This window comes from Haemaphysalis longicornis, unplaced genomic scaffold, assembly GCF_048455015.1.
Source record: "Haemaphysalis longicornis isolate Haplotype H1 unplaced genomic scaffold, Haemaphysalis longicornis Haplotype H1 scaffold_4, whole genome shotgun sequence".
Taxonomy (NCBI): domain Eukaryota; kingdom Metazoa; phylum Arthropoda; class Arachnida; order Ixodida; family Ixodidae; genus Haemaphysalis; species Haemaphysalis longicornis.
This window is the reverse complement of record NW_027526361.1, coordinates 8097531-8124883: the sequence shown is the minus strand read 5'-3', so window position 1 is coordinate 8124883 and position 27353 is coordinate 8097531. Positions and strand designations below refer to the sequence as shown.

The window sequence follows — 27353 nt, the reverse complement described above, 5'->3', positions numbered from 1 at the left end:
GAGTGTGTGGGGCCTGGGAATGCTATTGTGCGTGGAACGAAGGTGATCGAGTGTAACGGATCAGCAGCCTCATAAAACGGATAAGAGTTGACCTCGCCAGCTGGCAATTATAAACACCCGAACGACCAGAGGTTTAACCTCGCTGCTCACTAACTTGAGAAGCGAAGTAAAGCTGTGCTTAGAAATTACACATTTGTGTGTTGCACCCATACTGACCGCAGAAGTGCAGGCAACCGTCTTCATGAAAAAGAAAGTAATGGCATCGTGGAGCACAGCTAGGGCAGTACAGTAGAAAGCTTTATGACAGAAAACACGGGAGGGCCTTCCGCTCAATACATGCAGAGCGCTCTGGTGAGAGGATGGCCTGCTCTCGCATTTTGTGCGGTTGGCGGGCGCACCCCCTGAAAGCGCTTTATCGCGGCTGCCTGCTGCATTAGTTACGTCACGACGATAACACATTTATCACGAAATCGGGCACGTTTTGGTGATAAATCACCAAAACGTTTTAATGCGTTCGCCCCGTTTCACGCTTGATAAAAAGCCCCTCATCGGCACATCTATTCTCTGGAATCGTTCCCAGATATGTAACGTAGCTACAGCAGCAGACAACAGCGCAATCAACCGTTGCCAGGGAGGCTATTCGCCAAATGTACGAAATATGACAGTTCGCCATACTATCGCTACACCGCCTCGTATGCACTTAGCGACACGCTCTCCCTGCTTACTGTCATAAACTTCGGCTGTACATCCGCAAGGTTTTTTTAACATCGGAAGAGATTCTTTCTGATTTTGCAAAAAGATTACTACGACACCAGGTTGGTAGGAAAAATGCCCACGAAGTCCCAATTCAATTTGATCGTCGTTCCAAGAACCGCACCCTCAGGTGACGTTCGTATTTTACAGCAATCTGTGGCACATCCCGATCACATTTGCCAACGGTGGTCGGTTTTCCCAGTTCAGGGACCACCCTCCCGTCTTCTGGCTGTCCAACGCTGAAGGTGTGCATTTCGCAGTCTCATTTCGAAAAATCAAGGCTAAGCTTGGTGCTGGGGAGATTTTCACTGGCTTTTGCAACTGCTGTCGTTCCAGGGACATTGAGAGACATCGCTAACAACGGGACGTGGCTCCTGCTGAACCTCAGGGCCATGGGATTCTATCGTGTGAACTACGATAGAAAAAACTGGATGATGCTCATCGAACAGCTCAAGAAAGGCCATTTGGTGCGTCTAGATGGGTTCACTAAATTACGTGCCATGTGCTGCATCAAATGGATGCGAAACGACTTTCTCAGTGTTCTTCTAGTGAAGATTATGTCCCTGTTGAGGAATAAAACTCTGGACCACTGCCGCATTGCGGCAAAATACCTACGAGCTGAGCGGCAGCTGCGGTACTTTCAAGCCAACTATGGCGTAAATCCTTGTAGAATGTTATGAAAAAAAAAAAAAAAAAACCGTTCACAATGCCATGAGATCTTAAGCGTTTCTCTCATAGCTTGGTTAGGTATACATTTTCAGAACCTAAATTGGGGGTTACAACCGAGTAGCGTGCTGCAATATTCTACGTACGTCAGTTGTAATCTCCATTTATCGATTAATATGCTTTCATACAACCTGAAGCTGGCTCCGTGTCTAGGTTTTTTGTCAGGACGACTGTCAATGTCAATGCAACTGCCGCGCTATAAGAAACAGTGGCGATAGTTTTCTTTGTCACTATGTGGTTGTACTTGAGTGAAGGCTTCTCGTTTTTTTTTTTTTGTTTAGCTGCGTGAGTTCTTACGCAGTGGTTTATGTTGCAGGAAATACCGCATGAAAACAGGGCGCAAATACTCAACGACGTGTACGACCTCGCCCGGTAAGTGGAACCTCTTGACGCCGGCCAAGAGGATGAAGGTTTATTTTCTTTATCGCGTTGCAACGTCAGCTTGTGCGGAAAACTGGGACCGAATTCTAGGAAAATACAAAATATCTATTTCGAACAAAAACGGTGCCAGTTTTAGGTGAGTGCCACAAATCAGGGCATCCACATGGCGAAACAGAGACGAGTTGAGCCGCGTATTATGCGAGCTCACCCGTATGAAAAGACCGTGTACCTGCTCACTTCGCTGCACATGTCGTCGAAAGCCGACAGTCTTCTGCGCTTCTGCCCCTTTAATGACTATCTTCTCTCCCGTACCCCTTCTCAAGCGCTCATCTTTTACTCACCACACTGTAAACATGGTGGAGGTTTGCTCACGTCAGTTCATATTTACCGCGTTTTATAGTTCACGCACCACCTGCTGGAACCTTTTGGTACTGCTGGACTTCTTGGAATGGCGCCGCGAGCACTTTTTGTAATTTTTGGGTCAAAATAGTGTATTCAGCCCGGATTTTTTTTATTTTCTATGGCAAAAATCAAGCAGCCATGCATTTTTAAATAAAAGAACACTACAAATACCAGTTATCTATTGTTCTGCCTCAAATACGCCTAATGTTTCCTTTTTGCTTAACAATGTTGACAAGTATGAACTGTGTGTCCAGATTTAGTTATTTGTAAAGGTTTTCCCTGTGTAAATTTTTCTCTCAAGAATTCATTGTAACTTTGTCGGGCGGCTGAATCAAGGGACCGACACAGACAGACGGACGGATGGACGGACGGACGCACGAATGGATTAAAATGCTAGGGTTTGTGTAGCCCAAAAAAGACTATCGTCCTTAAAAGAATAAAATACACAAAAACAAACCACCTTTGAATGTGGTTTGGGCCTTTATAACTGGCTGTCACGACTTGAGTGGATTTTGTAGTCGAAGAAAAATTGTGCCCTGTCAGTGATAGAAATTGTTGGTTTAATCTCTGCTTCCATCTTCCCTAAAACCCTCGGTATTTCCTCGCGAAAGGCAGTGAACGTAAACAAGTTCGGTGTTGAGCCGTTGGCCCATCTTGACGGAACAGTTGAGCAGGAGGGTGCACACGACGCCGTGTGGGCCCGCCTGCTCAGTCCTGTCCTCACGCTGCCTTGTCATACCATGACAATGAAGTTCTTAGTAGCACCCTGTACCGCCTGCTGTTGTGCGTACATCTCTTTCTTCAAACTATTTTTCTCCATGGTTGACTAGCTCGCCCATGAAAATACGGGCAAGGACTCCATGCCTGCATTTTTTCATGGGCGAGCTAATCACATGTCCGGCTGCCACTACCTGCGGAACTTAATAATGATTAAGTTCCGCAGATAGTGGCAGCTGGACATGTGACTGGACGGGCGTGGTGCCTGCACAAGGAAGCACCTGCACTTTACAACGCAGCTTTCACTCCCAATAGGTTCTTGTCCTCAATGGTACGCTTTCTGCGCACACAAATGGGGTTTCTAACTGCAGGACAATGTTTTTAATTGCAATGTTTTGCGACGCGTGTCCTCCGGTCCGCAGATCGGGCGTTGTCCAGATGAGTCTGGCCCTCTCTGCCAGCCGGTACTTGACCAAAGAAAGAGAATTTCTGCCCTGGAGAGCGGCCTTGGATTCCTGGAGAAGCATTGAGAAGCTCCTTGCGGGAACAAACATTTACAGCTCCTGGAAGGTGCGAGGCAATCGAATTGCTGTAGCTTTCGTCTGTTTCAAAGCGACGCGAGCCTTCAAAACGTGCAATGCACCGCAAAAAAGAACGGGCACTTAAATATGGCCGACTGGCTTTGCCTGGATTGACCACTTTTTTTTTCTGATTTCCTTTAAAACTATTTTCAGGGGAAAAAAGAGAGAAATAAGGTGTTTGCATAGTGGGTTGCAAAGCAGGAGCTTGTGGCCGGACCCCTTGTACAGGTTCATCCAGTTTCGTCACGCTTTTTCTGCTGCGGCTTGTGCGCGGATTGTCGACTTTTACGTGTTCTACAGTTTACTTGACCCGCCTTAGCTGTGGCTCAGCTGAGCACAAGGACCCTACAGGTTCCGTTCCCGGACGCAACGGCCGCTGTTCTGATGCGGGTGAAAGGCGAAAACGCCCGTGTGTTTGCATTTAGGCGCACGTTCAAGGTTCCTATAGCATTTTGTCTCAGTGCATTTGACTCAGTGCCCACTTCAGCAGTAATAAACACGTTACGTGATCACGGCGTCGTCGAGGCATACATTGCGCTATTCAGCGATATATACGACGTACGTACGGGAACTATACGGATCCATCACAGAACTTGTAAATTTCCTATACAAAAGGTGGTCCGGCAAGGGGATGCAATATTTCCACAATTATTTACGGCCTGTCTGGAGGGTGTGTTCAGAAAGCTTAGGTGGAGGAGAAGAGAGGTGAGAATTGATGGGGAATATCTCAGCCACCTACGGTTTGCAGATGACATTGTCCTGTTCAGTCAGAACCGCACGGATTTGCAGCGCATGAAGCGCAACAGTCACTGAATACGTATATCTTGGACACGTCATAGCTGCTTATCCAAACCATTAACGGGAAATTACCCGCAGAATAAGCATGGGCTGGGCTGCGTTGGTAAGAACTCCGACATCCTGACTGGTAAGCTTCCCCTGTCACTCAGAAAGCTTGTATTTAATCAATCGGTTCTTCCAGTAATGACTTGCGGGGCAGAAACTTGGGGTCTCACCAAACGACCTGAAACCAAACTTAGATCGGCACAACGGGCCATGGAACGCAGAATGCTAGGGGTCACGTTGAGGGACAGGAAAACAGCCGCATGGATTAGGGAACAGGCCAAGGTGGAGGACATTCTAGTTCAAATTAAGCGAAGGAAATGGGCATGGGCTGGTCACGTAATGCGAATGAGGGACAACAGGCGGACCATCCGTTTGGCAGAGTGGCTGCCAATAGACCGCAAACGCGCTGGGGGTCGGCCGAGAACTCGTTGGCGATATGAGCTACGAAAATTTGGGGGAAAATCAATCATGGACTCAGCTGGCACTCGATAAGCGTGGCTGGAAATCTTTGGGAGAGGCTTTCGCCCTGCAGTAGACACAGACTGATGATGATGATGATTATGATGATAAAGGTTCCCAGGTGGTCAGAATTAATTCGGGGCCCTCCAGTACGGCGCGCCTCATGGCTCAGGAGAAACATCGCTGTGTAATACCCCCAAATCAATCAATGTAGCAAATTCTGCTTTTTCGCGCGGCATACGCAAGCTCCAAAAAGAGCGCATCATCCTCGAGTTGGTGGCAGGGATACAAATGTTTTACGAGCGCGCACGCTCTCATGTACAACCACTGATAAATATAAAAAAAAGAAGAAAAAAACTGTCCTAGAATGCTCCCATCTACGCGAGAAAAAGGGGGACGTGTCGTATCATTCGTTATCCTTTTCTTCAGGCTTTCGTCGTGCGCCTAATCACTTCCGTGTACACTGCGCTCAACTGGGAAGAAAAACCATCTGATGATGTCCAGAAAACGTAAGTGTCCTTTCATTTCTTTAGCTTGCTTATTTGTTTGCAAAACGCGCAAAAATATTTTATATGTGACGCAAATGCCAAAATGCTTGCATGCGTTATGTTACTCTGGCAGAAAAGTAATATGCAGGCTCCGTGAGGCACAACAAATGCCGTTCACTTGGACGTTGTTCCCGAACTGACGCCAGAGTAGCCTCGCAGGTTGCTGCGAAGAGACATCTACGCTCTGGCCTGCCGCTACGACTACGCCCCCTGCGTGTCGAATGCGGTGAATTATTTCAAGGCACTCAAAAGCGCCCCTCACCACCAAAACAAGCTGAGTATCGTACGACGTGTATAAGCACCCACTCTGTGTGCGTTGTGCGAGCGAACGCAAAGAGCTTGGGCCGTGCACGACGCGGCTTGCTGCTCGGCACGCACCGGGAGGCGCCAACACAGCAGCACTACGCGGCACGCCTTTGCAAACCCGAGGCCCTTTGGTGCCTTTGCAATTTACAAAACTTGTCAAATGAGACGGAACGATTCATATGCAAGTACAGCCAGCTTTAGCCTTTTATGCTCGCAGGAACCGGTGGCAACATTTTATTTACTAATGCAGATAAGAGCTCCCTTGAAGGCGGCTCTGCCTGCATAAGATACTGCTTGCTGTGAAGCAAACTCTAAAGGGGCCATAAATACAGTATGCAAGTTTGGTTCACTCGAAAGATGGCCTCGTTCGAATAACACTGACACCCCTATTATTACAAACTTAACTCAAATAAACTGTATAATGAGGAAAACGGACAATAGCCATGCGACTCACTAGCGACTTTTCCGCACTGAACTCATGACGTATAATGGGCAGTTTATCGCCTCCAACTCACATTTAAAGGGATAAGCGTGCAGAACGAGCTATTTGCGCCTAAATTTAGTGCACATTCTTTTTATAGCAGTAAGAATCGTGGGGTAAACAATGAAAGTTACGGACGAGCCCGTAGACATTATACACTAATGCGTGCACCGCGCACTATGCCGGCCAACGCTGCACAGCCGTCAGACACGTTGAGCCTGTCTTACACGACACTGACCAACTAGAATAAGCGACATCGCCACTTAAAGGGACAATGAAGTGGATTAGTCAAGCTCCTGTTTTTGCTTGCACTGCGTAGACTGGCTCAAACAGGCACACTTTTCATCGTTTATCGGGTCGATAAGGCGGTATTTATAAAGCCCGAAAGAACAAAAACTACAAAGCGCGGTCTGCGGCGGCTGCACGAACTAAATCAGTGACGTTCATACCAGGGTCTACGGGATTGGACGATGTCCAAGGTTAAACCCCAAACAAGTTTAGGTTCTGTGAAACAACGTGCTTAGCATCCGACGTTATCGTTGGGTGGGAACTCTCGATATCTCAGTAATCAGCATACTGCATCTTCTGCCATGTTGTCAGCTGTAAAATGAGTTAGCTAAGCATACCAGCATGGCTTGGAATCGTAACAATTACTAGCGGAGGCGTACGCAGTGGATGAACGCCCTCCGCGTCACCGGAGACGCTCAAATTCGATGCCCCTTTCCCCCACCCTTGGAGCTCGTTTGGCTCGTACCTGTATCGTAAGAGGCGTGTTCGCACCAGGCCAAGGCCCGGCTGATTCGGGACTGTTCCCGCAAGCAGTCGGTGCTTACGGCAACACCACGTCAAGTAGAACTTTCCAGCGCGTCAGTGTCAGTCTGCACACGTTCTGCGAACTCGCTCGCGGAACATTGAACGTTATAGCGCAAAAATTGTGAATTGAGGATAGAAAACATTGCCCAAAAACAAATGAAAACTTAAAAAATGCGCTGTAGCGGATTCGAACTTGCGAATTGCGAACTAACGGGCCTAGACCACTTGGCCATCTTTTTTGTAACAGTAACTTTATTTAGAAATATACAGAGCCATATCGAGTGATTGCAGCGGTTTCAGAGTGCAATAAAACATGGTTTCACTTATACATAAACAACACGCGTTCGGGTATCATGCGAGGAAAGGATCAGCATGCTTTGCCAGGGAAGTGTGAGCCAGTCGAGGAGTATTGCTACGCAAATTGTTTGTCAAATTTATGCTAGCGAGATTGACTACAGGGCGATTGTGTCGTTACACAAAGTTTGAAGTTAGCGGGATAGAGGGAAACGAAGAAAATGCAGCTCTTGAGTAAAGCCATTTCTCGGTGGAAGTCGGCTACAGTGTTTCCCGGAAATAGCTCTCGGATTGAGTCTCATCTTCTTTGCTGCTGTGTCTTGAACTCCAGGAGAGCTCGCGAGCCCCGTGCAAGCGCGTTGCATGCAGCTCGGAGTCTGAATCAGCCACGCCGAGGGCATAAGTCAGAGCTGCCAGGGGCGGAAATATAGAGTATATAATGTATAGCCAGTTTAGATTTTCATTTAGTTTTAGCATTCTAAGCAACTTACATAAACTTATTTAATAGGGCTCGTGCAGTAAGCGTCCCACAAATTTCCACAAATATCTCACCTGTAGCGACTGCATTCTTTAGGCGGAAAAGCTTTCGCAGATGTATGGTCATGCTGCTGACCACTGTGCCAGTTCACCCAGCGCAAAAAGTGCTTCTCGCACCTTGGTCTTATGCTGTAAGAGAAAAATGTCGGTTGATTTAATTTTCTTAGCACCTATATTAACTTCGCTGACTCTTCTGCCGCCTTCAATTGGCCTTACGTTTTTCTACTAGTGTGCAGCGACTTGGACCTAGAGCTTGATGCAGTCTACAAACTAACAAAGCGCCGGTCTTCACTGTCTCGCATGTGTAATCGTGCGAACGGCAATTAAACTTCGCAGTTCGATATCTCGGAGAACGGATGCGCTAGAAAAATTCTGCCAAATGAAACTGCGTGGAAACATGATTGCGTCTAACTTTGCAATACAAGCACGCCTGCTACTGCAGCCAATAAAAAGTTAATTATTAAATTTAAGTTAATTAACCCATCAACATCAATAATTACCACCTCATTCTGTGTCCCTCAGGGCGCATAACCTCAATGTAGAGGTGGCCTTCAAGTAAATCTAAGCGCCTAATTAAAAAAAAAAAAACCTGTCGACTCAACTTTGATCACCCTGTATAAGGAGTGCACGGTAGGAGAACCCGCCACAAGCTAAGGGATAAATTTCCGATCCGAAAGGGAGTAAGGCAGATAGATGCCATCTCTCCAAAACTATTCCCAGCATGTCTAGAGGGGGTATTTAAAGCTTGACCGGGAAAACATAGGATTAAGGATAAACGGGGAATACTTGAGCCGTTTGAGGTTTGCGAACGACATAGCCTTGCTGAGTGAGACTGTAGAACACATGCAAACAATGGTTTGGGATCTCCAATCATAAAGCACGGCCTTGGGGCCAAAAATATATATGAATAAATCTAACGTAATGTGGAATAATCATGTCAAAAACGTCCTCTTCAGCTTAGAAAACGAAACGCCAGAAGAAGTAAAAGAATATACCTCGGACAGATGGTTAGTGCTGACCCCAACCACGAGAAAGGAGTCCGGCGCAGAACAGGTATGGGTTGGGGAGCACTTGGCAAGCACTCCCAAATAATCAAAAGTAGGCTACCTCTATCACCCAAAAGAAAGATCTACCCACTACCAGTGGCGGTGATTACATACGGAGCTAAAGCTTGGCACCTTACTAAACAGCTAGAAAACAAACTTAGGTCAGCTCAACTGGCCATGGAACGAGCACTGTTAGGAATAACACTCAGAGACAGGAAACGAGTTAACAAACTAGAGTAGGAGATATCAGTTCAAATAAAAAGAAGTGGACTTGGGCTGGCCATGTAGTGAGATGAACCGACAACCCGTGGGCAATTAGGGTAACAGAGTGGATACGGACAGATGTGTCCAGAAGAAGGGGAAGGCCGATGAGACGATGGAGAGATGAATTACGGAAACTCGGGGCTAAACTGTGGACCCGAGCAGCGAAGGACAGGAGTGGTTGGAGGTCAGTGGAAGAGGCCTTTGTCCTGCAGTGGACCTGAGTAGGCTGCTGCTGCTGCTGCTGATGAATCCCGCAATGTTTACCAGTTACTTCAGTGTCCCTTTAAGTGACCCTGTTTGTCGAGCGTGTACCCAGTCTTTCTCGAACGATTACTATCAACCGTAGAAATAAGCCACGTACAAGTCCGGTAAAAAAAGTAACCACGTGCGGACAGTGATTCTGGAGCGGTATTGTGACGCCATCTACGAAGGCAGACGGTAACCAGTCTAACGAAAAACCTGTTTTTGCCGTTGGCGGCAGCCTTCGTCAAAATTCCTTTTAAATACGTGCCCTGGATACATCATTATCAACGTCGTGAAATACAGGATGCAGCGGGAGAATTGAAACTTTTGACTTAAATATTTTAGCGTCGTTTGCTGCCGTACTAGCTCTGAGGGCGCTACCAAACAACAAATCTTCGGAATAAAATCAACTTGTATTTTGCCTTAATGACCCCTTTTAAGCAGCGTTGAAGGGCTTTTAAAATTCGGTAAATATCTATTGTTTGCAATTAATACGTTGGTCAATATGTGCCTGTAAACATTTTTTGGGGCATTTTTAGCTTTGGGACAGCGGTATTTGTCGATAAACTTGACCGTACGCCGCACCTACTTCTCACTCCTCCACCACCGGAAGAGCAAGAGGCCGAGAAGCAGCGACCGGAAGTAAAGCGATATTCGGAAGACAGCTAGCGACGTTGCGCCACCGCTTCGCTGTTTCCCAGTTTTCTGGGCGATGTTCAGAATCAAGTAGCCGTGTAATCTACACTTTATTAACCTTTGTTGTCTTGAGTTTCCCCGCGAGGGTTTTTAGCAAAAATGTTACTGTGTTTTTAGTGGTTTCCTTAAAGGAGTCCTAGAAATTATCTGAGCGCCCGTTGCTACTGCAATGCCTTCACGAATAGTCCGGGCCGGCCGTGTCGACGGGCGCTCTGGGCTTTAACGCGAAGCGACGGGCTCAAACAAAAGCGTAGGTTCCCCAAATTCTCAATCAATTATGTATGTATGTATGTATGTATGTATTTATTGTACTTAGGAAAAGGAAAAGCCACCAACAGGCGTAGTTTGTCTCGCCTAGGGGGCGGACACCGGAACGCCTGCTGGTGTAGGGGGGGAGGGGGAGGATAGGGAGAAAAGAATACATAGGAATAGGAGGATAGGGGGAGAAGGTTGACATTACAATGCATGTAACTCGCGCAAGGATAAATATAAAACACAAAAGAGAAAAAAAAGGAAAAAGGGGAATAAGGGTAAATATAAAACACAGAAGAGAGAAAAAAAAAGGGCTACACACTGGGAAAATTAACATTACAGAGAAACACTACAGATATAGACAACACATGAATCTACAAAGGACACAGCACACTTGTAAAAGGGGTCACACACGCACACACACAAGTACAGAAGCTGCTTCAGCAGCAGCACTCCTCCACAATCTGGGCAGCTAGGCAGAGTTGTAGTGGAGTGCGCTGTGCAGCCCCGAGGCCCGCAGGTATGTACCCAGGGCCTCGAGCACTTTGTCTCGCTCCCTAGCACTGCCCGGGGGCCAAAGCAGGTCCTCAAGTGGCCGCGCTCCGTGAAGGACGACCAGCAGCTCTGCCCGCCCTGCCGCAAACTTGGGGCACTCGTATAGCACGTGCGGCAGGGACTGCACGGGCGCTCGGCAGTGGGTGCAGGAGGGGCTGGTCGCCCGCCCCAGACGGTGCTTCCGCTCCGCCGTCCACACGTCCCCCACTCGGAGGCGCAGGATGGCCGAGCGCAGTCGTCGAGGCAGGCGTGAGGCCCGCACAGGCGGTAGGCCCCCTCCGACACGCAGCCGCGGGTCCGGATGCTTGGTCCGGATGTGTCGCTGGATGAGCAGGCGGGCGTCGTCCGCTGCCGCCTGAGCCACCATGTCCGACGGAGGCAGCGCGTGTGCCCCGGCGGCCAGCTCGTCCGCCCGCTCGTTGCCATCCAGACCAATGTGGGCGGGGACCCACTGCAGACACAGTTGAGTGCCCCGGTCCGCCAGCTGTGCCGCCTTCTCCCGGATGCCACGCACCAACAGGGAGTGCGTGTCTCCGTCCTGAAGACGCACCAGGGCCACTCGGGAGTCGCACAGCAGGGCGCAGCGCTCGGGCAAGGGCTCCATTTCCAGCAGCAGGTCCAGGCCCAGTCCGACCCCCACCAGCTCAGCCGTGGCCGAGGAAGAGGCATAGGACAGCCGCGCCTGTCGGGTGGCCTCTCCCAGCACGGCGGCCGCTGCGGCTGACCCCTGCTGCTCCCGCACCGAGCCATCTGTGTATACTAGGGCGTGGCCGTCTAGGTCGCCCCAGACGACACCCCGGGCCAGCTGCAGTTGCCCGCAGTGGGGTGTCCGCCGCTTGCTGTGCAGCCCCGGAAGGTCCAGCCGCACGTCAGCTGCCAGAGCTGGAGCGGGGCCACGAGGTCCCGCGTCCACGGGGCCCACCACCTCCTCGTAGAGCATCAGCATGCGCCCCATGCGCGAGTGGTGGTGGCTCTTCAGCCGCCGCAGCAGCGGACCGCCCCCCTCGGCGCGTCTCAGCCGGTCAATCTGGCCAAGTGCCCGCAAGTCAGCTGTCATCTCTAGGGTCCACGCCCCCGCCTCGGCCAGCGTCTTCTCGCACGGCGAGCTCTGGGGCAGGCCGAGGCAAGCGCGGACCCCCTTGCGGTGGTCTCCCTCCAGCTGCCGCCAGGTGGGTTTCCGCAGGGTCACCAGTGGGAGCGCGTACATAAGGAGACCCACCGCCGAGGCACTGTACAGCCGGAGGGCCGTCCGCTGCGAGCAGCCGCTGTCCCGGGCCACCATCTTGCGCACTGCTGTGGTGGCCAGCTGCGCCCTGGCTCGGAGCTCCTTGGCCGCCTGCCGGAAGTTCAGTCGGTGGTCCAGGGTGAGCCCCAGGTACCGCACCCTGGTCCTCCACTGGAGCTCCTCGCCATCGATGGTCAGGCGCCGGGTCCATCCACGGGCGGCGGCATCCGGATGCACCAGCATGGCGTCGGTCTTTGTCGCCGACAGCTGTAGGCCGACGCCTGCCAGCTTGGCACGAACTGCCTCCATGGCCGCCTGCAGTTGCTGTACAATGGCTCGGCCCTGACCCTTCGGCCCCAGCACCCACAGGGCGATGTCGTCGGCGTACACCGAAATGTACACTCGGTGGCCCCCTCCTCTGGGCAGGCAGCCTGGCAGGGCTGCCATCACCAGGTTGAAGAGGAAGGGGCTGATGACAGAGCCCTGTGGGGTGCCCACGTTCACCGGCCGGGGAGCCGACAGGGCGTCCCCCACCTGCACCTGCGCTGTGCGGCCCGTCAGGAACGCCTCGACGAAGCCCCGCAGCTTGCCCGCAATGCCAGCCTCCTCCATGGCCAGGGAGATGGCATGACGCTGCAGGTTGTCGAAGGCGCCCTTCACGTCCAGCAGCACCAGGGCCGCCACCTGCTTGGTGGCCCTGGCGTGTTCAAGGGCCGCTACGACGTCGGCGATGGAGTCGGTGGCTGCTCGGTGCCTCCGGAAGCCCGTCAGCTGCTCGGGGATGGCCTCTTCCTCCGCAGCGATGGCCTCCATCTTCCGCAGTGCCACCCGTTCGAGCAGCTTGCAGCCGCAGGATGTGAGGGCCACAGGCCGGTACGCCGTGACTGCCACAAGGCCCTTGCCTGGCTTTGGTATGGGCCGCCAGATGGCCAGCAGCCACTCAGGTGGCAGTTGGCCCGTGTCCCATATGACGTTGTAGGCGGCCAGGAGTCGGCGGAACCCCACCTCATCCAGATTGCGCATCATCTGGTAGGTGAGGCCGTCCGCTCCTGGCGCCGACTTACGCTTGCAGCTGCGGAGGGCACTGCGGAGCTCAGTCTCTGTGATGGGGGCGTTGTTCAGGGGGTGGTGCACCTCCCCCGTCCCAGCAACAGCAGCAGCGGGCCCTGATTCCGCCTGGTGTGGCGGCAGGAATTGTGCAGCGAAGAGGTCAGCCAACTCCGCAAAGCTGGCCTGCTTGCGGATGGCCATGGCAGCCAGGGGGTTGCGGTTTCTCTGGGGTTTCAGGATGGAGTTGAAGATGCCCCAGAGGCGGCGGCAGCGTGGGTCGGCCTCCGAGCTGACGCAAAGCTCGGCCCAGCGCTGCCGGCTCAGGCGATTGGCGTGACGGCGGCACGCCGCATCCACTCGCCGGTACGCCGTCCAGTCCGCCCGCTCCCCCGAGCGCTGGGCCTTCTTCTCCGCACGGTTGCGCACCGCCCGCAGCTGCAGCAGCTTCAGGTCCGGCGTGGTGGCCCCCTCGGCTACTGTGCAGCTCTGTGTGGATTGCCTGGCGCAGCAAACCAGGCCCCGGAACAGCTCGGCTCTTTCCCCCAGGTCCTGCTCGGCGAGGCAGCGCCGGAACCGGTCCCAGTGGGTGACGTGGTGCAGTGCGGCTCGCTTGGTTGTCCTGTCGGGTGGTGCGATGTGCAGTGGGTAGTGGTCGGAGCCCCACGTGCTGGGCTCCCTCCTCCAGGTGGCCTCAACCCCGGCTGACACTAGGGTGAGATCAATGGCGGTGGCTGCGGAATTGCCACGCCGGAAAGTGCTCTCACCAGTGTTCAGCGCAGACAGGTTGAGGCGCAGCATGGCGTCCAACAGATGCTCACCGCGAGCGTCCATCCGGCCATCTCCCCACGCAGTGTGGTGTGCGTTGAAGTCACCACAGAGGAGATGGCGGGCTGCGCACAGGGACACCAGCCGATCCAGGAGGCACGCGTCCCAGCGCTGACCAGGGCGCACGTACACACTGCACACTGTAATGTCTGCACCACCCGCACTCAGCCTTAACGTCACTGCCACGCACTCCTGCACAACTGTCGTCACCGCACTGGTATCCAGCTCTGCGTGCTGCACATCGTTCCTCACAAACAATGAGGCACGCGAGGTTCCTGGGGGGTGGGACGGGTCGCCACACACCACCGCCGAGCACTGGGCACTGTCACACGCCGTGGGGCTGTGATAGCCGATGTAGCCCGGCAGGCGAATCCCCCCCGAGCCGACCCTTCCCGCACGCACATAGCTTTCCTGTAGAGCCACGACATGGGGCTCGTGCTGCAGCAGAAACGCACTCAACTCCGCACGACGCGGTCGCAGAGAATTGACGTTCCACTGCAGCACTGTAGGCACGAGTGGCTGTGTGCGGCGGCTCCTAGCCATGGGGGGACTCGGTGTGTGGCCGCGAGCGCGGCTGCTTGCATCCGCTCTTCTGACCTCGCTTCGACCGCGCCGAGGCTGCCTGGCTGCTGGGCTGTCGCTGGGCTGTCTGCTGCGTCCCGGCGGCATTGCTGCTGCTGCCTGGCTGCTGGCGCGTCGTATCGGGAGCGACAGGCGTTGGCTGTGGCTGGGTGGCCGCTCGCAGGGCCGCACGGACGTCAAAGCGAGAGGCAGGCGCCGGGGCTCGTATTAGTTCTGCACACACACGGCGCTCCTCCTGCCAGCGCGGGCAGGAGTGGTCGAGCACGACGTGGGGGCCCCCGCAGTTGGTGCAATAAGGCTTCGCGGCCTTGCACGCCGCCTTCAGGTGGGATCCCCCGCATCGCCAGCACCTCCTCTCGCGATTGCAGCTCGCGGTGGCGTGGTCCAGCCTGCCACACCTGCCGCACTGTAGTGGTCGCGGTCGGCACAGTCTCACCGGCCGTCGGAGCTTGTGCAGCGCAACCTTCGCAGGGGGGATGGTCGGCGAAAAGCGCAGGTATACTGCAGTTCCCCTGCGAACAGCTGACTGCACCGGCACGGGCGTTTCGAGGCCGGTGGCAATTGCCTCGGCCGTGATCGCCATGTCGTCGACCACGATGACGCCCGTGCTGCTCGACGACGGCTCTCGCGGGCTCACGTCGATGCCGCAGATGGTGGTAATGGCCAGGAGCGCCTCCATGGCCTCCTCGGTGCCCGCGTCCGCCGCCACGACGTTACGGCGCGCATTCACTCGCACGTCCAACACACCAGGCTGCGTCGTGAGCTGCCCAGCGATTGCGTCGCGCGCCAGCTTCGCGAACGTTGCCCTCGGTTCCTTCGGTCGAAAAAGGACTGTCCCGAGGGCTGTGGGGCATGGGGGAAGCTTTTTCCCCTCGTTGCGAAGCTTTCGTGCCGCTTTCTTACGTTTAGAAAGCGACACGACCTCCTGCCAGCCGTCCTGTGTGGTTTGGTTACGGCTTCCGCCGCTGGCCGCCTCGGCAGGAGGCCGCGCTCCGCTTGCGTCCTCGCGTGGGCAGCTCTTAGAGCTCGCAGCGCCACCTGCGAATTCCTCACTCGCTCCGCCGGTTCCCGTCGTCTCAGCAGGCAGAAGTTTCCCCCTCCACACAAAGGCCTTAACACCTACGAAAGCCAAACACTAAGGAAAATTCAAACGAACACCTTCATCCACAAGTCTAGACTTGCTCTGATGTTCCCGAACACCACAAACGAACACTGCAAAAAATGTGGAGAGGTGGCAAATCTCTTCCACGCATCCTGGGGATGCCCCGTTATATGGCCCCCGGAGAACGCCCACGAACCCAACACACTAGAGACATGGGAGGCAGCCCTGGCCAACTCCGCCCTCGGGACTCAGCGAGAGCTGATCCGGAGAGCGAAAATCGGGGCAGCTGAAACTGGGGCCCTGGAAAGAGGGCTCCACTCACTTCTCTAGCCCCACTTCCCCTTCCCTTATCCCCTTTCCCATCAATAAAGTTTACTGAACTGAACTGAACTGAGCTTTCTCCTCCGACGGTAGCGGGAGGGTCCCGACGGGAGCTGGCCACCTTCTCGCTTCTCCCTTGTGGTGGCCGTCCCTTTCCCCGCGGCTGCCTCCGTGGCTCTGCCCGCAGGGCGTCCGCGTAGTTGCGGCGGGCGGCTCGCTTGCTTCCCGGAACGTCCCCAGGCCGCGCGCCGATTGTCACCACCGGGCGGGGCTCCTCCGCCGCTGCAGCCGCGAGGAGGGACCGAATGGCCGGGTTCCGAAAATTTAGGGGACCGCAACGCTCTGGGTTTCCCAAATATCTTGCTCGTTTTCCCGGCCAATATTGTGGGCTATGACGGCAGGTTAGCTAACTATGTAGATTTCGAGCGTCGTTAGCAAGAAATCAAAAGAAGCTGGAAAGCATAATTTTTTTTCTGTACGCGGAAGCACACCGCGCACACGCCGGCCATGCATGCCCATACATACGGCCCACGAAGCTACTCGAACCTGCGCAGGCCGTGGCAGTAATCGCTGGTTGCTTCTGCCCAGAATCAAAGGAATCGCGAAAAAGAAGGGAAACATGCAAGGGAGTGGATGATAATGTGGTGAAAATTTGTGCTAGGGACTGTGAGCCGAGGTTATTGTAAAAGTGGTGATCAAATTTGTGCCGCGATGCAAAGCCTACACTGCCCTGCGCCGAACGGCCGCGGAGGCTGGTGAGCGACGGCGGCAAGTGCACCTGCCCGAGCATGCGATGCGGCGAAGTGCTGAAAGATGGCGCTACCTGCTCTCAAGAATGAACACCGATTGCTAAATTGACAATCAACGTGAAAATAAAGTTCCACATTAGATAAAGGGGAGTGTGGTGAAAAACTGTGTTAAGAATAAGGATTGTCATTCGCAAGTGTAGTGATAGCAGCGACCAAATGTCTGCCTCGATGCTAAGCCTGAAGTTTTAAACATGCGAGCTGTTGCGGAAGACGCTCTTCTAAACTCGTCGCGCGCGAGTGTGTTGCGTTTTGGTTCTAACTTTTTGGGGAACCCCACTCTGCATTCCCCTATTCTAAAACTGCGTATGTGCAACATTGCCAAGCCTAACGTTCCGCTGACCGGCCACGGAGCGACCCGGCACCAGCACATACTTGCGACACGGTGACCGGCGGCCGCATCGTTGCTGTCTGGGCGCATAAATTGACGCTGGCCGCTGCACACAGCTTGTTACCGCCTGCCCTAATGTGAGAACAAAGTTACACATGCAAGGAAGGAGATGATGGTGTGTTGAAAAAAGTTGTGCTAACATTTGTTATTAGGGCTGGTAGTGAACGCGACGATCCAGTATCGGTACAAATTCCCTGCATCCGAGAAACCGAAGTCGGCCATGAGTCGTTAGAGGAAAACCCTCTTTTAAAGCTTGCCGCGAGCGAACTTGTTCCGCTTATGATTTCCTCAAGCTCTCCTACTCTAAAGAAATATTTTGTGACTCTTCCATTCCCCAGAGGACTTCCTGGGGTGTATCTGAACGGGAACAAAATGGGCTCTTCAGGCCGAGCAGTCACCACAGCGCCGGCACTTCCGAATATCACGTCATCTACCGCCGGCCAATCGCGAAAGGCAGCCAGGGCTTTGACCACGCCCCCCGGCCAGGGGTAGTTTGTTTTAACGAAAAAAAGGTGGTTTGGGTGTATGTACACATGAAATAAACTTGTTTTTCAAATTAAGCGTTAGGAAAACTAAAGTAATGCCCCAACACATTTTTTTGAAAAGCTCTTCTGCAGCCCTTTAAAGCTAATAGGGGTATTTATTTTTCAAATATATCATTAGGTTTTACTGAGAGATCTCTGCTGAAAAGTTCTTGATCTCCGTTCAGGCGTGTGGTGTGCGGGCGTATTTAACACGTTGGTGCCATGAGTGCGTGAAGCGTGTGTGACAGTACATTTGGCACGATAGTACATTTCAGTGAATCTGTTAAACTCTACCCACCACCCCCACTAAGAGAAAGGTTGTAATAGCTAACCAATGATAGATTGTTTAAAAACTCACTTTGCTTTGCATGCACAACTTTGGACGCGAAATAGCTTTACTCGAGCCACAAAATATTTATAGGCTGGTGGAAGTCGTATTTCTTGTTACATATGAGGCACGCTTTTATCTTGTATGCGCCGCAGCGTCCTCCAGAGGGAGATAAAAGAAGAGATTATGCGGAGCTTGAAGACCGCAAAGTAGCGCTAATTCTGAGATTGCGAGGTGGCGTCATTTCAACTTTGTGCGTCGGTGTGCGCAGGATATCGCGCAACCACCGCGGCTTCGTGTACTGCACTGCGGTACAGCGGGGCGACTACACGGACTGGAAGTTTGTCTGGGACCGCTTCCTGGAGCACGTGCGCGAGCCAGGATTCGAGCGCTCTGAGCTCGTCTGGGCGCTCACCTGCTCCACCAACCAGAGGATCACCAGGACGTGAGTAGCACCTTGTATGCCGGTCTGCGATAGCGAACGCGACGCCTGCACGCGTCTGTGTGTCCTCGTACTGCGAACCACGCGATGAGTTTTGAAAGTGTCTTTGTCTTCGTCCGAGAAGGCAAGCAGTGAAGGCGTAAGTGACGATATGCATTAGTAAAGCCGCTAAGCATGCTTGAAAAAGCAGCCGTCCGCAGCAAGAACAAAAACCTTGGAGTAAAAATGCCATTTCGAAAAGGAGAACGCTCCGATGAAGCGACCCTCATTACCACGTTGCTGTGCTCTTGTGAAGCTCCTAGGACTGTCCCCGGATTCTTGGTGGCTTCATGGGGTATACAGTTACAGATGGGTGCAAACGTTCTGCATGGGTGCCCGTTTTGTTTCGCAGGCTCCTGAAGAAGACGCTGAATGAGAAAGCGTTCAGCGTGGACGACTGCGTCCGCATATTCACGCTTGTGGCAGAGCGAAGCATCGAGGCAAGGAACCTCGCGCTGGAATTCATTCGCAAGAATTGGGCGTCCATGTTCTTCATGTACGTGTGCTGCTGACTGAACGTACTTTATCGGCGCCCTCCGGCGTCCTGCTTATTACGCAACACTATGGTGAGAGATGTCACGTGCACGAGTGGAATTTACATTGAAGATGTTAAAAAAAAGGGAGCGCTCTGATTCAAGCACGGATTTCAAGCATCCCATGTGAAGAATACGAAAGAAGGTAATATACGAATTAAGGACAGCATAAAACATTGCCTATATGTCAAATTAAGCAATGCGTTTATTTAAGCTAGATTGTTAGGAAAGTTGAAGGTAGGGTGGAGGCACCTCGATGAACACTATCGCTGATTGATGTCACCAGGCGACGTCACCGACCAGCCCGTACAGGCTGATAATACTGTTAAAAAATGCAAATTTTTAAAGGACGCAGTGCCATCTCTGTGTGGCTTTTGTAATTGAGCGACTCAAAAGTACCGCTCGCTCTAGTTGGCCGTGTGCTGTTAAAAGGGGAATAAATGTCATGACCTTGGAATTGAGACTTTAGTTGGGCCCAAACGAAATTCTAACCCCAAATAAGCCTTGCCTTGACTTTCCTTGGTTGCCGCACTCACGAGAAAAGTGGCCGCAGTGAAACGTTTTACATTGTTTGGTAGGGTGAAGCAATAAAACGGTGATACAGTCGAACACGGATATATCAAATTATTGTCTTTATCCAACAGTCTGAACATCCCCAATGAGCCCGAGTCCTCCACCACAGACACATTTCCGACACGCTGGATAAAGTTTAGATTTGGAGAGGGGGCATGGAAGTTCAAAATTAAACAGCAAAATCATCTAGCCCTCCGTTTAATGATTATGATGGTTGAACGCAAAGCTTTCTTCGTGCGAAATCGAATTGGAAATGGTCAAAGTCAAAGACACTGCGATCAAAAGACCAAACTGCGTGCTGGTCATATTCGACGCTCAACTAGTCAAAGATTAAATCCAGAAGGCAACCAAGGAAACTCATACGATAGAGCTTTGCGATAAACTATCATCGTCGTTAGACGGAGGTGTGCATGATTTTTCAAGCGTAGGTGGCAGCTTGTAAACCGACCGCAGCATTCAGTTGTGAAGCTGTGTACAGGTTTCGGGCACCCTCCTGTCTTGCGTCCTTCAGCCCCGCAGCAATTGGTTTTTGAAAAACCATTTACCAACTAGCCAGCAACCATTGCAATTCATGTAAAGAAATGCTTCTCCACGACAAGTAATGACATTCTACTATCATGCGGTATTTATTCTATCAACGATTCCCGATGACTGTAGTAAGAGCATTTCTATGACATTAAACACGTTTCAGCCGTAGGTAATGAAAATACGGAAGCGTCGTCCGTCACAATTTCTGTTTTGAGGTAAATCTTCGAAGACGCCCTCCAACTTTGTCTTCGCTTGTGCACGACGTCGGCGCCGTTTCGTCATCAACTGCAAAGCCCAGCGCCGCAGCATTCCTAGATCGGCCGCACACACCGGCTTTGTGAGAGCATTTAGCGGCAATATACTCCTCGATTCGCGAAACTGCATGCAGGCATGAAAAAATTGCATGAAGCAATGAACTTTCACTTCCAGCTTGACTTCCAGCTTGGCGCATTGAGCGTCGTCTGCTATTTGTAAATACTGAGTATGGGCGTAAATAACACACATGGCATGACTCGTAAACGTCACATCTACACTCAAGATTTACCGATCTGAAAATGCACGTGGGGTTACGTTCACTTTGCAAGCCGAACCGCAGAAAAACGACAGAAAGCCATGCACAACTACGCTGCGCTGACCGCCACCGGCATTCCACTGACGAGCGGTTCGCCACGGGCGGCGCTGTTCGCTGAAACGACGGTGGTGCCATGCAACGGCCGCCCGGTCCCTATACCATGGGGGGCAGCCGCATGGAAGCGAGCGAGTACGAGGGAAGTAATTAGATGCAAAGGCAATAGAATGGCAGGGGAAACCGACCGCAAGCGCTGGGTTTCTGGCATTTTTTCTGCGTGCTTGAGCAGTTATCAGTGGTGGCTCGCGCAGGGGCGCCTATGTGGCGTGGTACACGTTTGTTTTGTCCTCTACACGCGTTTCAGAGCCATGTTTCAGACGGAAGAATTTCGATTTACCGACGAAAACAGACATTAATTGACGTGTACAAGCCGGGGAAAGATATCGCCTACATTTCTCGCAGCATTTTTGAGCGCGAAACGGCGCATCAAACCTCACCTAAAGGCGAAGGCCGCGCGGTCCCACCCGGCCGTTCCGGTGCGTGTCGTGTGAGAAGCGGCTATATTGGGTGGCTCCAGGGATTTATACACCCCCCCCTAACAACCCCCCAACACCCCCCACCCCCCCCCCCCAAAAAAAAAAAGATTCCACAACCACAAGCACCCTGCCTAGGGATTTATACACCCCCCCCCCCCCCTTCCCCCAAACATCCCACCGACACCCCCCCAAAATCGAAATTCTGCATAAACCCCTGGGTGGCTCCAGACGAGAGGTGTTCGAATACTGAAGGCGACGGCACCGAGTGCCTCGACAGTGAATTTAGAGAGCTGTCAGCATTCCCACATGTCATTTTCCATGACACAACGGCACACGAGTTCGCAAGTGATGACGCCGATACCCTACCAGCGGCCCTGACAACGACATTCCCAATCTCCTGTTGCAGCCGAGCTTGCGTCAGTGTTCAGGTTCGCCAGTGTTTCTCATTTTCTCATTTGGACGGCGTTAGTAAGCTTGAAGACAGTCTGGTGAACTTTATCATTCAGAAGAAGCAAGCGAATCTCACCTTTTTCATGTTAAATAACATGTGTCATGTTAAGTGGGGTAATCGTTGCGCTGTGGTTCGGATTTTTTATGTTGTGAGGAGGAAATGGGTAAGCTAGCGATTGTTGCGGCTTTGAAAAGCTCCCAGTGATGTGCGGAGTTTTCAGATAAGCTTCAGATGGGCATATTTTATATTTTGAACTATCGATATATCGAATTATTTCGCTATCCCCTTGGAGTTTCATATATCCGTGTTCGACTGTAGATTGATCTATAGTATACGTTTACTTACGCGCCGCATTCATTTTCATGTAGTCGCTATGTGGTCCGTCGCTTTTCATGTAGGCAGTCAGTCGCATCAGTTCTCTACTCCGCCGAGTACGTCATTAAATCTTTTCGTGCCTCATAAAACTAGAACGGGTATTCCGAAATATGTCTATTTAAATGCGAAATTCTCCGTAACGGGATAGCATCTCGCGCTGAACGAAAAAGTGGAAAACAGAACGCAAAGAAACGGGACAGAGGGATCAAGAAACTTACGAACGCGGGCACTGACTTACAACCATCTGGGTGACGGGTAGCGAAGGTGGTTCTTTATTACGGGCTGCTCATCTAGATTGTGAGTATTACTGCGATTAAAGGGACCCTGCAACACTTTCAATAAATGCTTTCACTCTTTCCTTTGCGTCTGGAAGCATTGCGAAAGCTGCAGTTATCGCCAGCACGGAGCGGCGCTGCGTGATTCGCTCGCCGCACCAGATACGCCTTCTGTTTATGCGTTGTTTTTGTGGATTTATTTTTAAAGTTGCTATCGAAAAGCGTTCATTGCTGAAACTGAAGGAAGACTGGTCAACAGCCGCTATATGGCCTCAGTGACGTCATTTGGGCCATCAAAGAACGTCAAGACCGAGGAAGAGAGAAAAATGTTTTGAGTGAGTTTCCAAGTTATCTGATGAGCACAGAACAGTAATTTTTGGATTAGGTACTTTGCGACCCCCTAACCTAAGTACTGTGCGTATTGGGTGATTACGTCCTGCAAGCATGTAAGATTTCAAAAAAAAAGTTGAAAAAATGGTAACGGCTTAGCTCAGCTAACCGTGGATATGCAAAGCAAAAGCATGGCCTGGCCTGCTTGAGTCTTGGTCTTGCTTGGTTAAACCTTTGATTTTGCTGTATTTCCGACCATGTCTGAAAGCCGTTCGGTTCCGAGCAACTCTCACAGGAGGAGGCCGGGAGAACGCGGGGTTCATTCATGGCGAACGCATCGTTCTCTTCGCCGGGCGCTAGGCGAGTCACGTTGCCCGAAACGACCCAGCGGCGCATGCATGGGAGGCTACGGGGGTGGTTGGCTGCCTCGGCCGCAGCGGTGGTGGCGACCGCTGTCGGCGCCCGCAGGCGCCAACAGCGGGCCCGGCGAATCACTTAATGCGCTTCGAGGGGTGTGTCGCCAGGGGTGGGTCTCCGGTCAAAAGGTCATTCGCGCCTCCTCCACGAAATCGCTGGACGAAAGTAGTAAAGCTTTGCTTTAAAGTGTTGCAGGGTCCCTTTAAACGTCGGTAGGTTTGTACGTTGGCCCTATAGCATGCGCAGGGTGGGTTTACGCAAAGCTCACGGTTGGACCGTTCTCCACGCAGGTGGCGGGCAAGGTTCCTGGAGATTCTTATCCGCATTGCTGAAAACATTGTGAACGACCAGGAACTCGATCAAGCAAGTTCAATTTTTGTTTTTAATCTTGCTCGGACAATAAAACGAAGCTGCTACGTCTTAAAATCTTACTTGGAAGGCGAAACGAAGCTGCTACTTTTGCTGCAAAGTTCCCAACACGTTCCTCCTTTTTCTTCGTAGGTTCGAAACTTGTTCTACAACTTTAATGGCACGTCAGCCGAAGTGACCTGGGCCTTCCAGCAAGTGGACAGAAGCGTTGCAGCCAGGACTGCTTGGATGCGTTCTCAGTACAGGCAGATCTCAAAATGGCTTACGGAAAATGGGTACTAGGCAGCTGTTTTTCGGAGGTAACATCCGAAACAACGCTCCTCGCAAGAATAAAAGAAGTGACTAAGACAGGGCATACTTTTCGCAAAAAAGTGTACGCGGTTTGAAAGCAGAGTCGCTCTCTTAAAACTATTGTTTTACGTGGATGAAATTACTAAATTTCTAAAAATTCCGCTGGAAAATTGTAAAACTGTTAACGTTGATGCATACAAAGTGCCGCTACAATAAATAATCTTCTCTGAACATTTTTCCCGAGAAAACTGTTCTTTTGTCCATGCCCAAACTTCACACGAAGGTCATATTTCGAGGTCTATTTTGTATAACGCGAAAAAAAAAATGTGGCGGTGTTTTGCTTGTTTAGAAATTGCATAAAAACTATTTTCGCTAAAGTTGAAGCTGGTGGCTATTTTGGGAAACCGAGGTATCCAAAACGATACGGGTAGTTCGGGTTCGGGAAGGGCGCAGCCAAACGCAGTGGCAAATAAATCTAAACTCAAATAAAGAAACATGCAATAAAAATGAAACAAGCTTGGGAAGCTGAGTAAACTCACAAACCCCAATCACCCCACCCCTGAGAAGTGCAACAAGAGGCACCAGAAGAGGTTTGTTGCCTGCGCGAGCCGGGTGGTGTGCAGCCTGCCGCTCCACTGTAACAGGCAGTACATTGGGCTGACCGGGCGCTGCCTGAATGACTGGTTACGCGAACACCGCCATAACATTAAATCTGGCACTGGTGGGTTCTTGGCTGCACATTGTTTAAGGTGCGGCTGTAAACCGATGTTTGAGAAGTGTACGATTTTATCCCGTGGCCGGACGCAACTTTTGCGAGAAATTACGGAAGGTGAGGCGATAGAAAGACTCGGAGATAAATGTGTCAGCATGTCCTCGCTTGCGCTCACCGGTAACGAATTGGCTTTCTTCGTCGCCACTTCACCGGGCGTCTAATCTCTGTTTATGACCCGCCGCGGTGGCTCAGTGACTAAGGCGTTGCGCTGCTGAGCCCGAGGGCGCGGGATCGATTCCCGGCCGCGGCTGCCGCTTTTCTGATGGAGGCGAAAAGCAAAAACGCCCGTGTGTACGAGATTTCGGCGCACGTTAAAGATCCCCAGGTGGTCAAAATTAATCCGGAGCCCTCCACTACGGCGCGTCTCATCGCCTGCGTTGCGTCGGTGCGTTAAACCCTACAATAAATTAATCTGTTTATGCTTACGCATGCGCATTCGTGCCTGGTGAAGCTCATGAAGTGCCCACCGAGGCACAATAAATGTGGTTGCAAGTTTGCACCGTGTGTATTCGTTCTTTACTTCGTCCGTGTCTCCCCTTTTTTGCGCAATTATATTTTTGCTATGGAGTACCAACATGCCCAGGATGCTGTACTCGGTGACAACTTAAGAACGGCAACGGAAGTTGCCACTGTGCCTCGTCACTGCAGCGCAAGCAATGCGTTACTGGGAATATTTTGAACGACTTACGAGCCGCTTTAGTTGTTTTTTGGACTTAATATGCTTATAAACTACTGCAGCGACGACAGACAAACTACGTGAAGAAAGGAAGACGATACCACGCATTCATAGCAGTCTCCTTTCAAAACGCGCGTGCCCGTTGACATCCGGGTCCGTCGCTTAGGCGGTGTAGTAATACTGTACACAAGCTGCCGTCCTTAACTTGTCCCCGAGTATACCCTTATTAGAGGAGAGTTATAGCAGAGCGGGGAACCGGTCCCGGTACGGTACCAGGTAGCCCAGCGGTGCCCCTGCACGTGCGCAGAGGGGGAGAGACTGGCTCGGTGCATGCGCAGGTGCGCCGACCGTGTACGGGGCGCCGTACCGAGACGGGTTCTCATCACAAGGAAGCCAGATGTATTGCTATTTAAAAACACACTCACCGACGTCCCATCTCTTCTCGGCTATAGTGCTGTTAAGAGTCTGCGCGCCGTTACAATGTTCGTGCGTCGTGCAAGTTGCGAGTGCAAGCCTGCCTCGGACAAGTTGTAACGTGCCTGGAACGGCCGGATCGCGGGCTCCTCGATGTCGGCGTGATTCAAATTTCGGCGGCTGCAAACGCAGCGTGTCGTGACTTGTCTCGGCGGGCAGACGCCGCAGCCGAGATCGCTCTCCCCTTTCAGACTCAGCCAGCGTCGCTACTAACAACCCCTCACGAACTCTGAAAGGAGCGCTGTGTGTGTCTGTACTATGTTCGCGGCGTGTGCAAAAGCACTAGGAATACTGTTTGGCCGTTAGTGCTTGGGGCATAAGTACGCGCGGCCCGAGCTCAGAACCGCTTTGGTTTTGGAGCAGTGAATTCATGCTGTCGCTCTGCTCGAGTCCTGTACTGTTACCTCGACCGGAAAAGTATTGTTCTTGTATTACTTCGGCTCATCTCTCGTCATGCAGTAAACCAGATAAGTTTGCCTTCGGTTTCTTTTCGTCATCTCCAAGGCTGCGATCTTTGCTGGCTGCTCTTCACCACGCTACCTCACATGACGGAGGCGACGGAGCCCGGTTCGGGGACGCCTTCCCGGATGTAGCTGGTTGCCAGCAAGCGGATGGCAACTTTGTGACAGTGCACGAGGGCCCCGCCGATGGCAGTGGCATCTGTGCCCTGGTCAGAAAGGGGCTCGCGCTCGTCGAACATGAATTACAACAAGAACAAGTAAAGATTCGGCACACACTAACCGAGATCATACCCGGCCACAGGAAGAAAGGAAGCCTATACATTCTCAACATATACAGCAAACCATCACAAAGGACACACAAGTTCAAGACGCTACTTCTCGGAGCTTGCACTGTGTCACGTGTCAGGGCACCCCCCGAGAGGGGATGCGTCAAAACCCCCAGAAGAGGGGAAAAACATAACAAAGGAATGGGTATTTGAAGTGCGTGCCAGGAGCGCACCAATTAGAGAGAGAGAGAAAATACTTTATTCAAAGCGTCCGGCATGGGAGGGAGTAAATCCGGCCACGCAGGGCGCGGTGCTCCCCCGTCTTACACTACGTCTACAGTCCTATAGGCGTGTGTCGGGCCTAGATCCCGAGGCTACCGTGCCCCGGCCCCGCTCGGACTACTCGGGCTCCCTCTAGGGGTTCCCTTTCGCCTCTGCAGGGCCAGAGCTGCCTCGAGCTGCTGGACGGCCCATCTCTGGTCCTTCGGCTCCGCAGAGCCCATACACTGTCTCACACGCGGCGGGTACGCACCGTCCTCAACACTGTCACAGCCCCACATGATGTGGGCCAAGGTAGCCGTCGCCCGCGCACACATGCTGCACACCTCACTCTCGAAGAGTTCCGGGCACACGTGGTGCGCGAGCGCCGGGGTCAACACCGTCTCTGTTTGTAGTTGGCGCAGCCTCACCGCCTCCCACCTGGTTAAGTCCCGGTGTGGGGGCGGGAAGCCGCGTCGCTGTTCGCGGTGCCACTTGAGGATTCCGCGGTAGTCCGTCAGGGGATCCTCTTCTGCCGTTACTGTCGCCGCCTCTTCGGAAGCGAGGGCCGCCGCGTCCCGGCACGTGGCGAGACCACGGGTCGCGGCGTCCGCCTCCTCGTTGCGGTTCGGTGCGTCTGGTGTCAGGTCTCGGCCCGCGTGGGCCGG

At 52.3% G+C, this 27353-nt stretch overlaps 1 protein-coding gene across 1 annotated transcript in view; it reads left to right on the top strand.

The window, feature by feature from the left end:
• The window catches only part of LOC144180266 (thyrotropin-releasing hormone-degrading ectoenzyme-like), a 42413-nt gene extending 18433 nt beyond the window's left edge, over positions 1–23980 (top strand). Inside the window, exons 4-13 of the mRNA XM_077708645.1 lie at positions 904–998; positions 1090–1220; positions 1796–1851; positions 3402–3549; positions 5292–5371; positions 5570–5683; positions 18323–18496; positions 18885–19028; positions 23409–23481; positions 23620–23980. Of these exons, the coding sequence (XP_077564771.1) occupies positions 904–998; positions 1090–1220; positions 1796–1851; positions 3402–3549; positions 5292–5371; positions 5570–5683; positions 18323–18496; positions 18885–19028; positions 23409–23481; positions 23620–23769 (1165 nt within the window). The 3' untranslated portion in view covers positions 23770–23980. The remainder of the gene's footprint in view (positions 1–903; positions 999–1089; positions 1221–1795; positions 1852–3401; positions 3550–5291; positions 5372–5569; positions 5684–18322; positions 18497–18884; positions 19029–23408; positions 23482–23619) is intronic.
• Positions 23981–27353: the final 3373 nt, after the last annotated feature.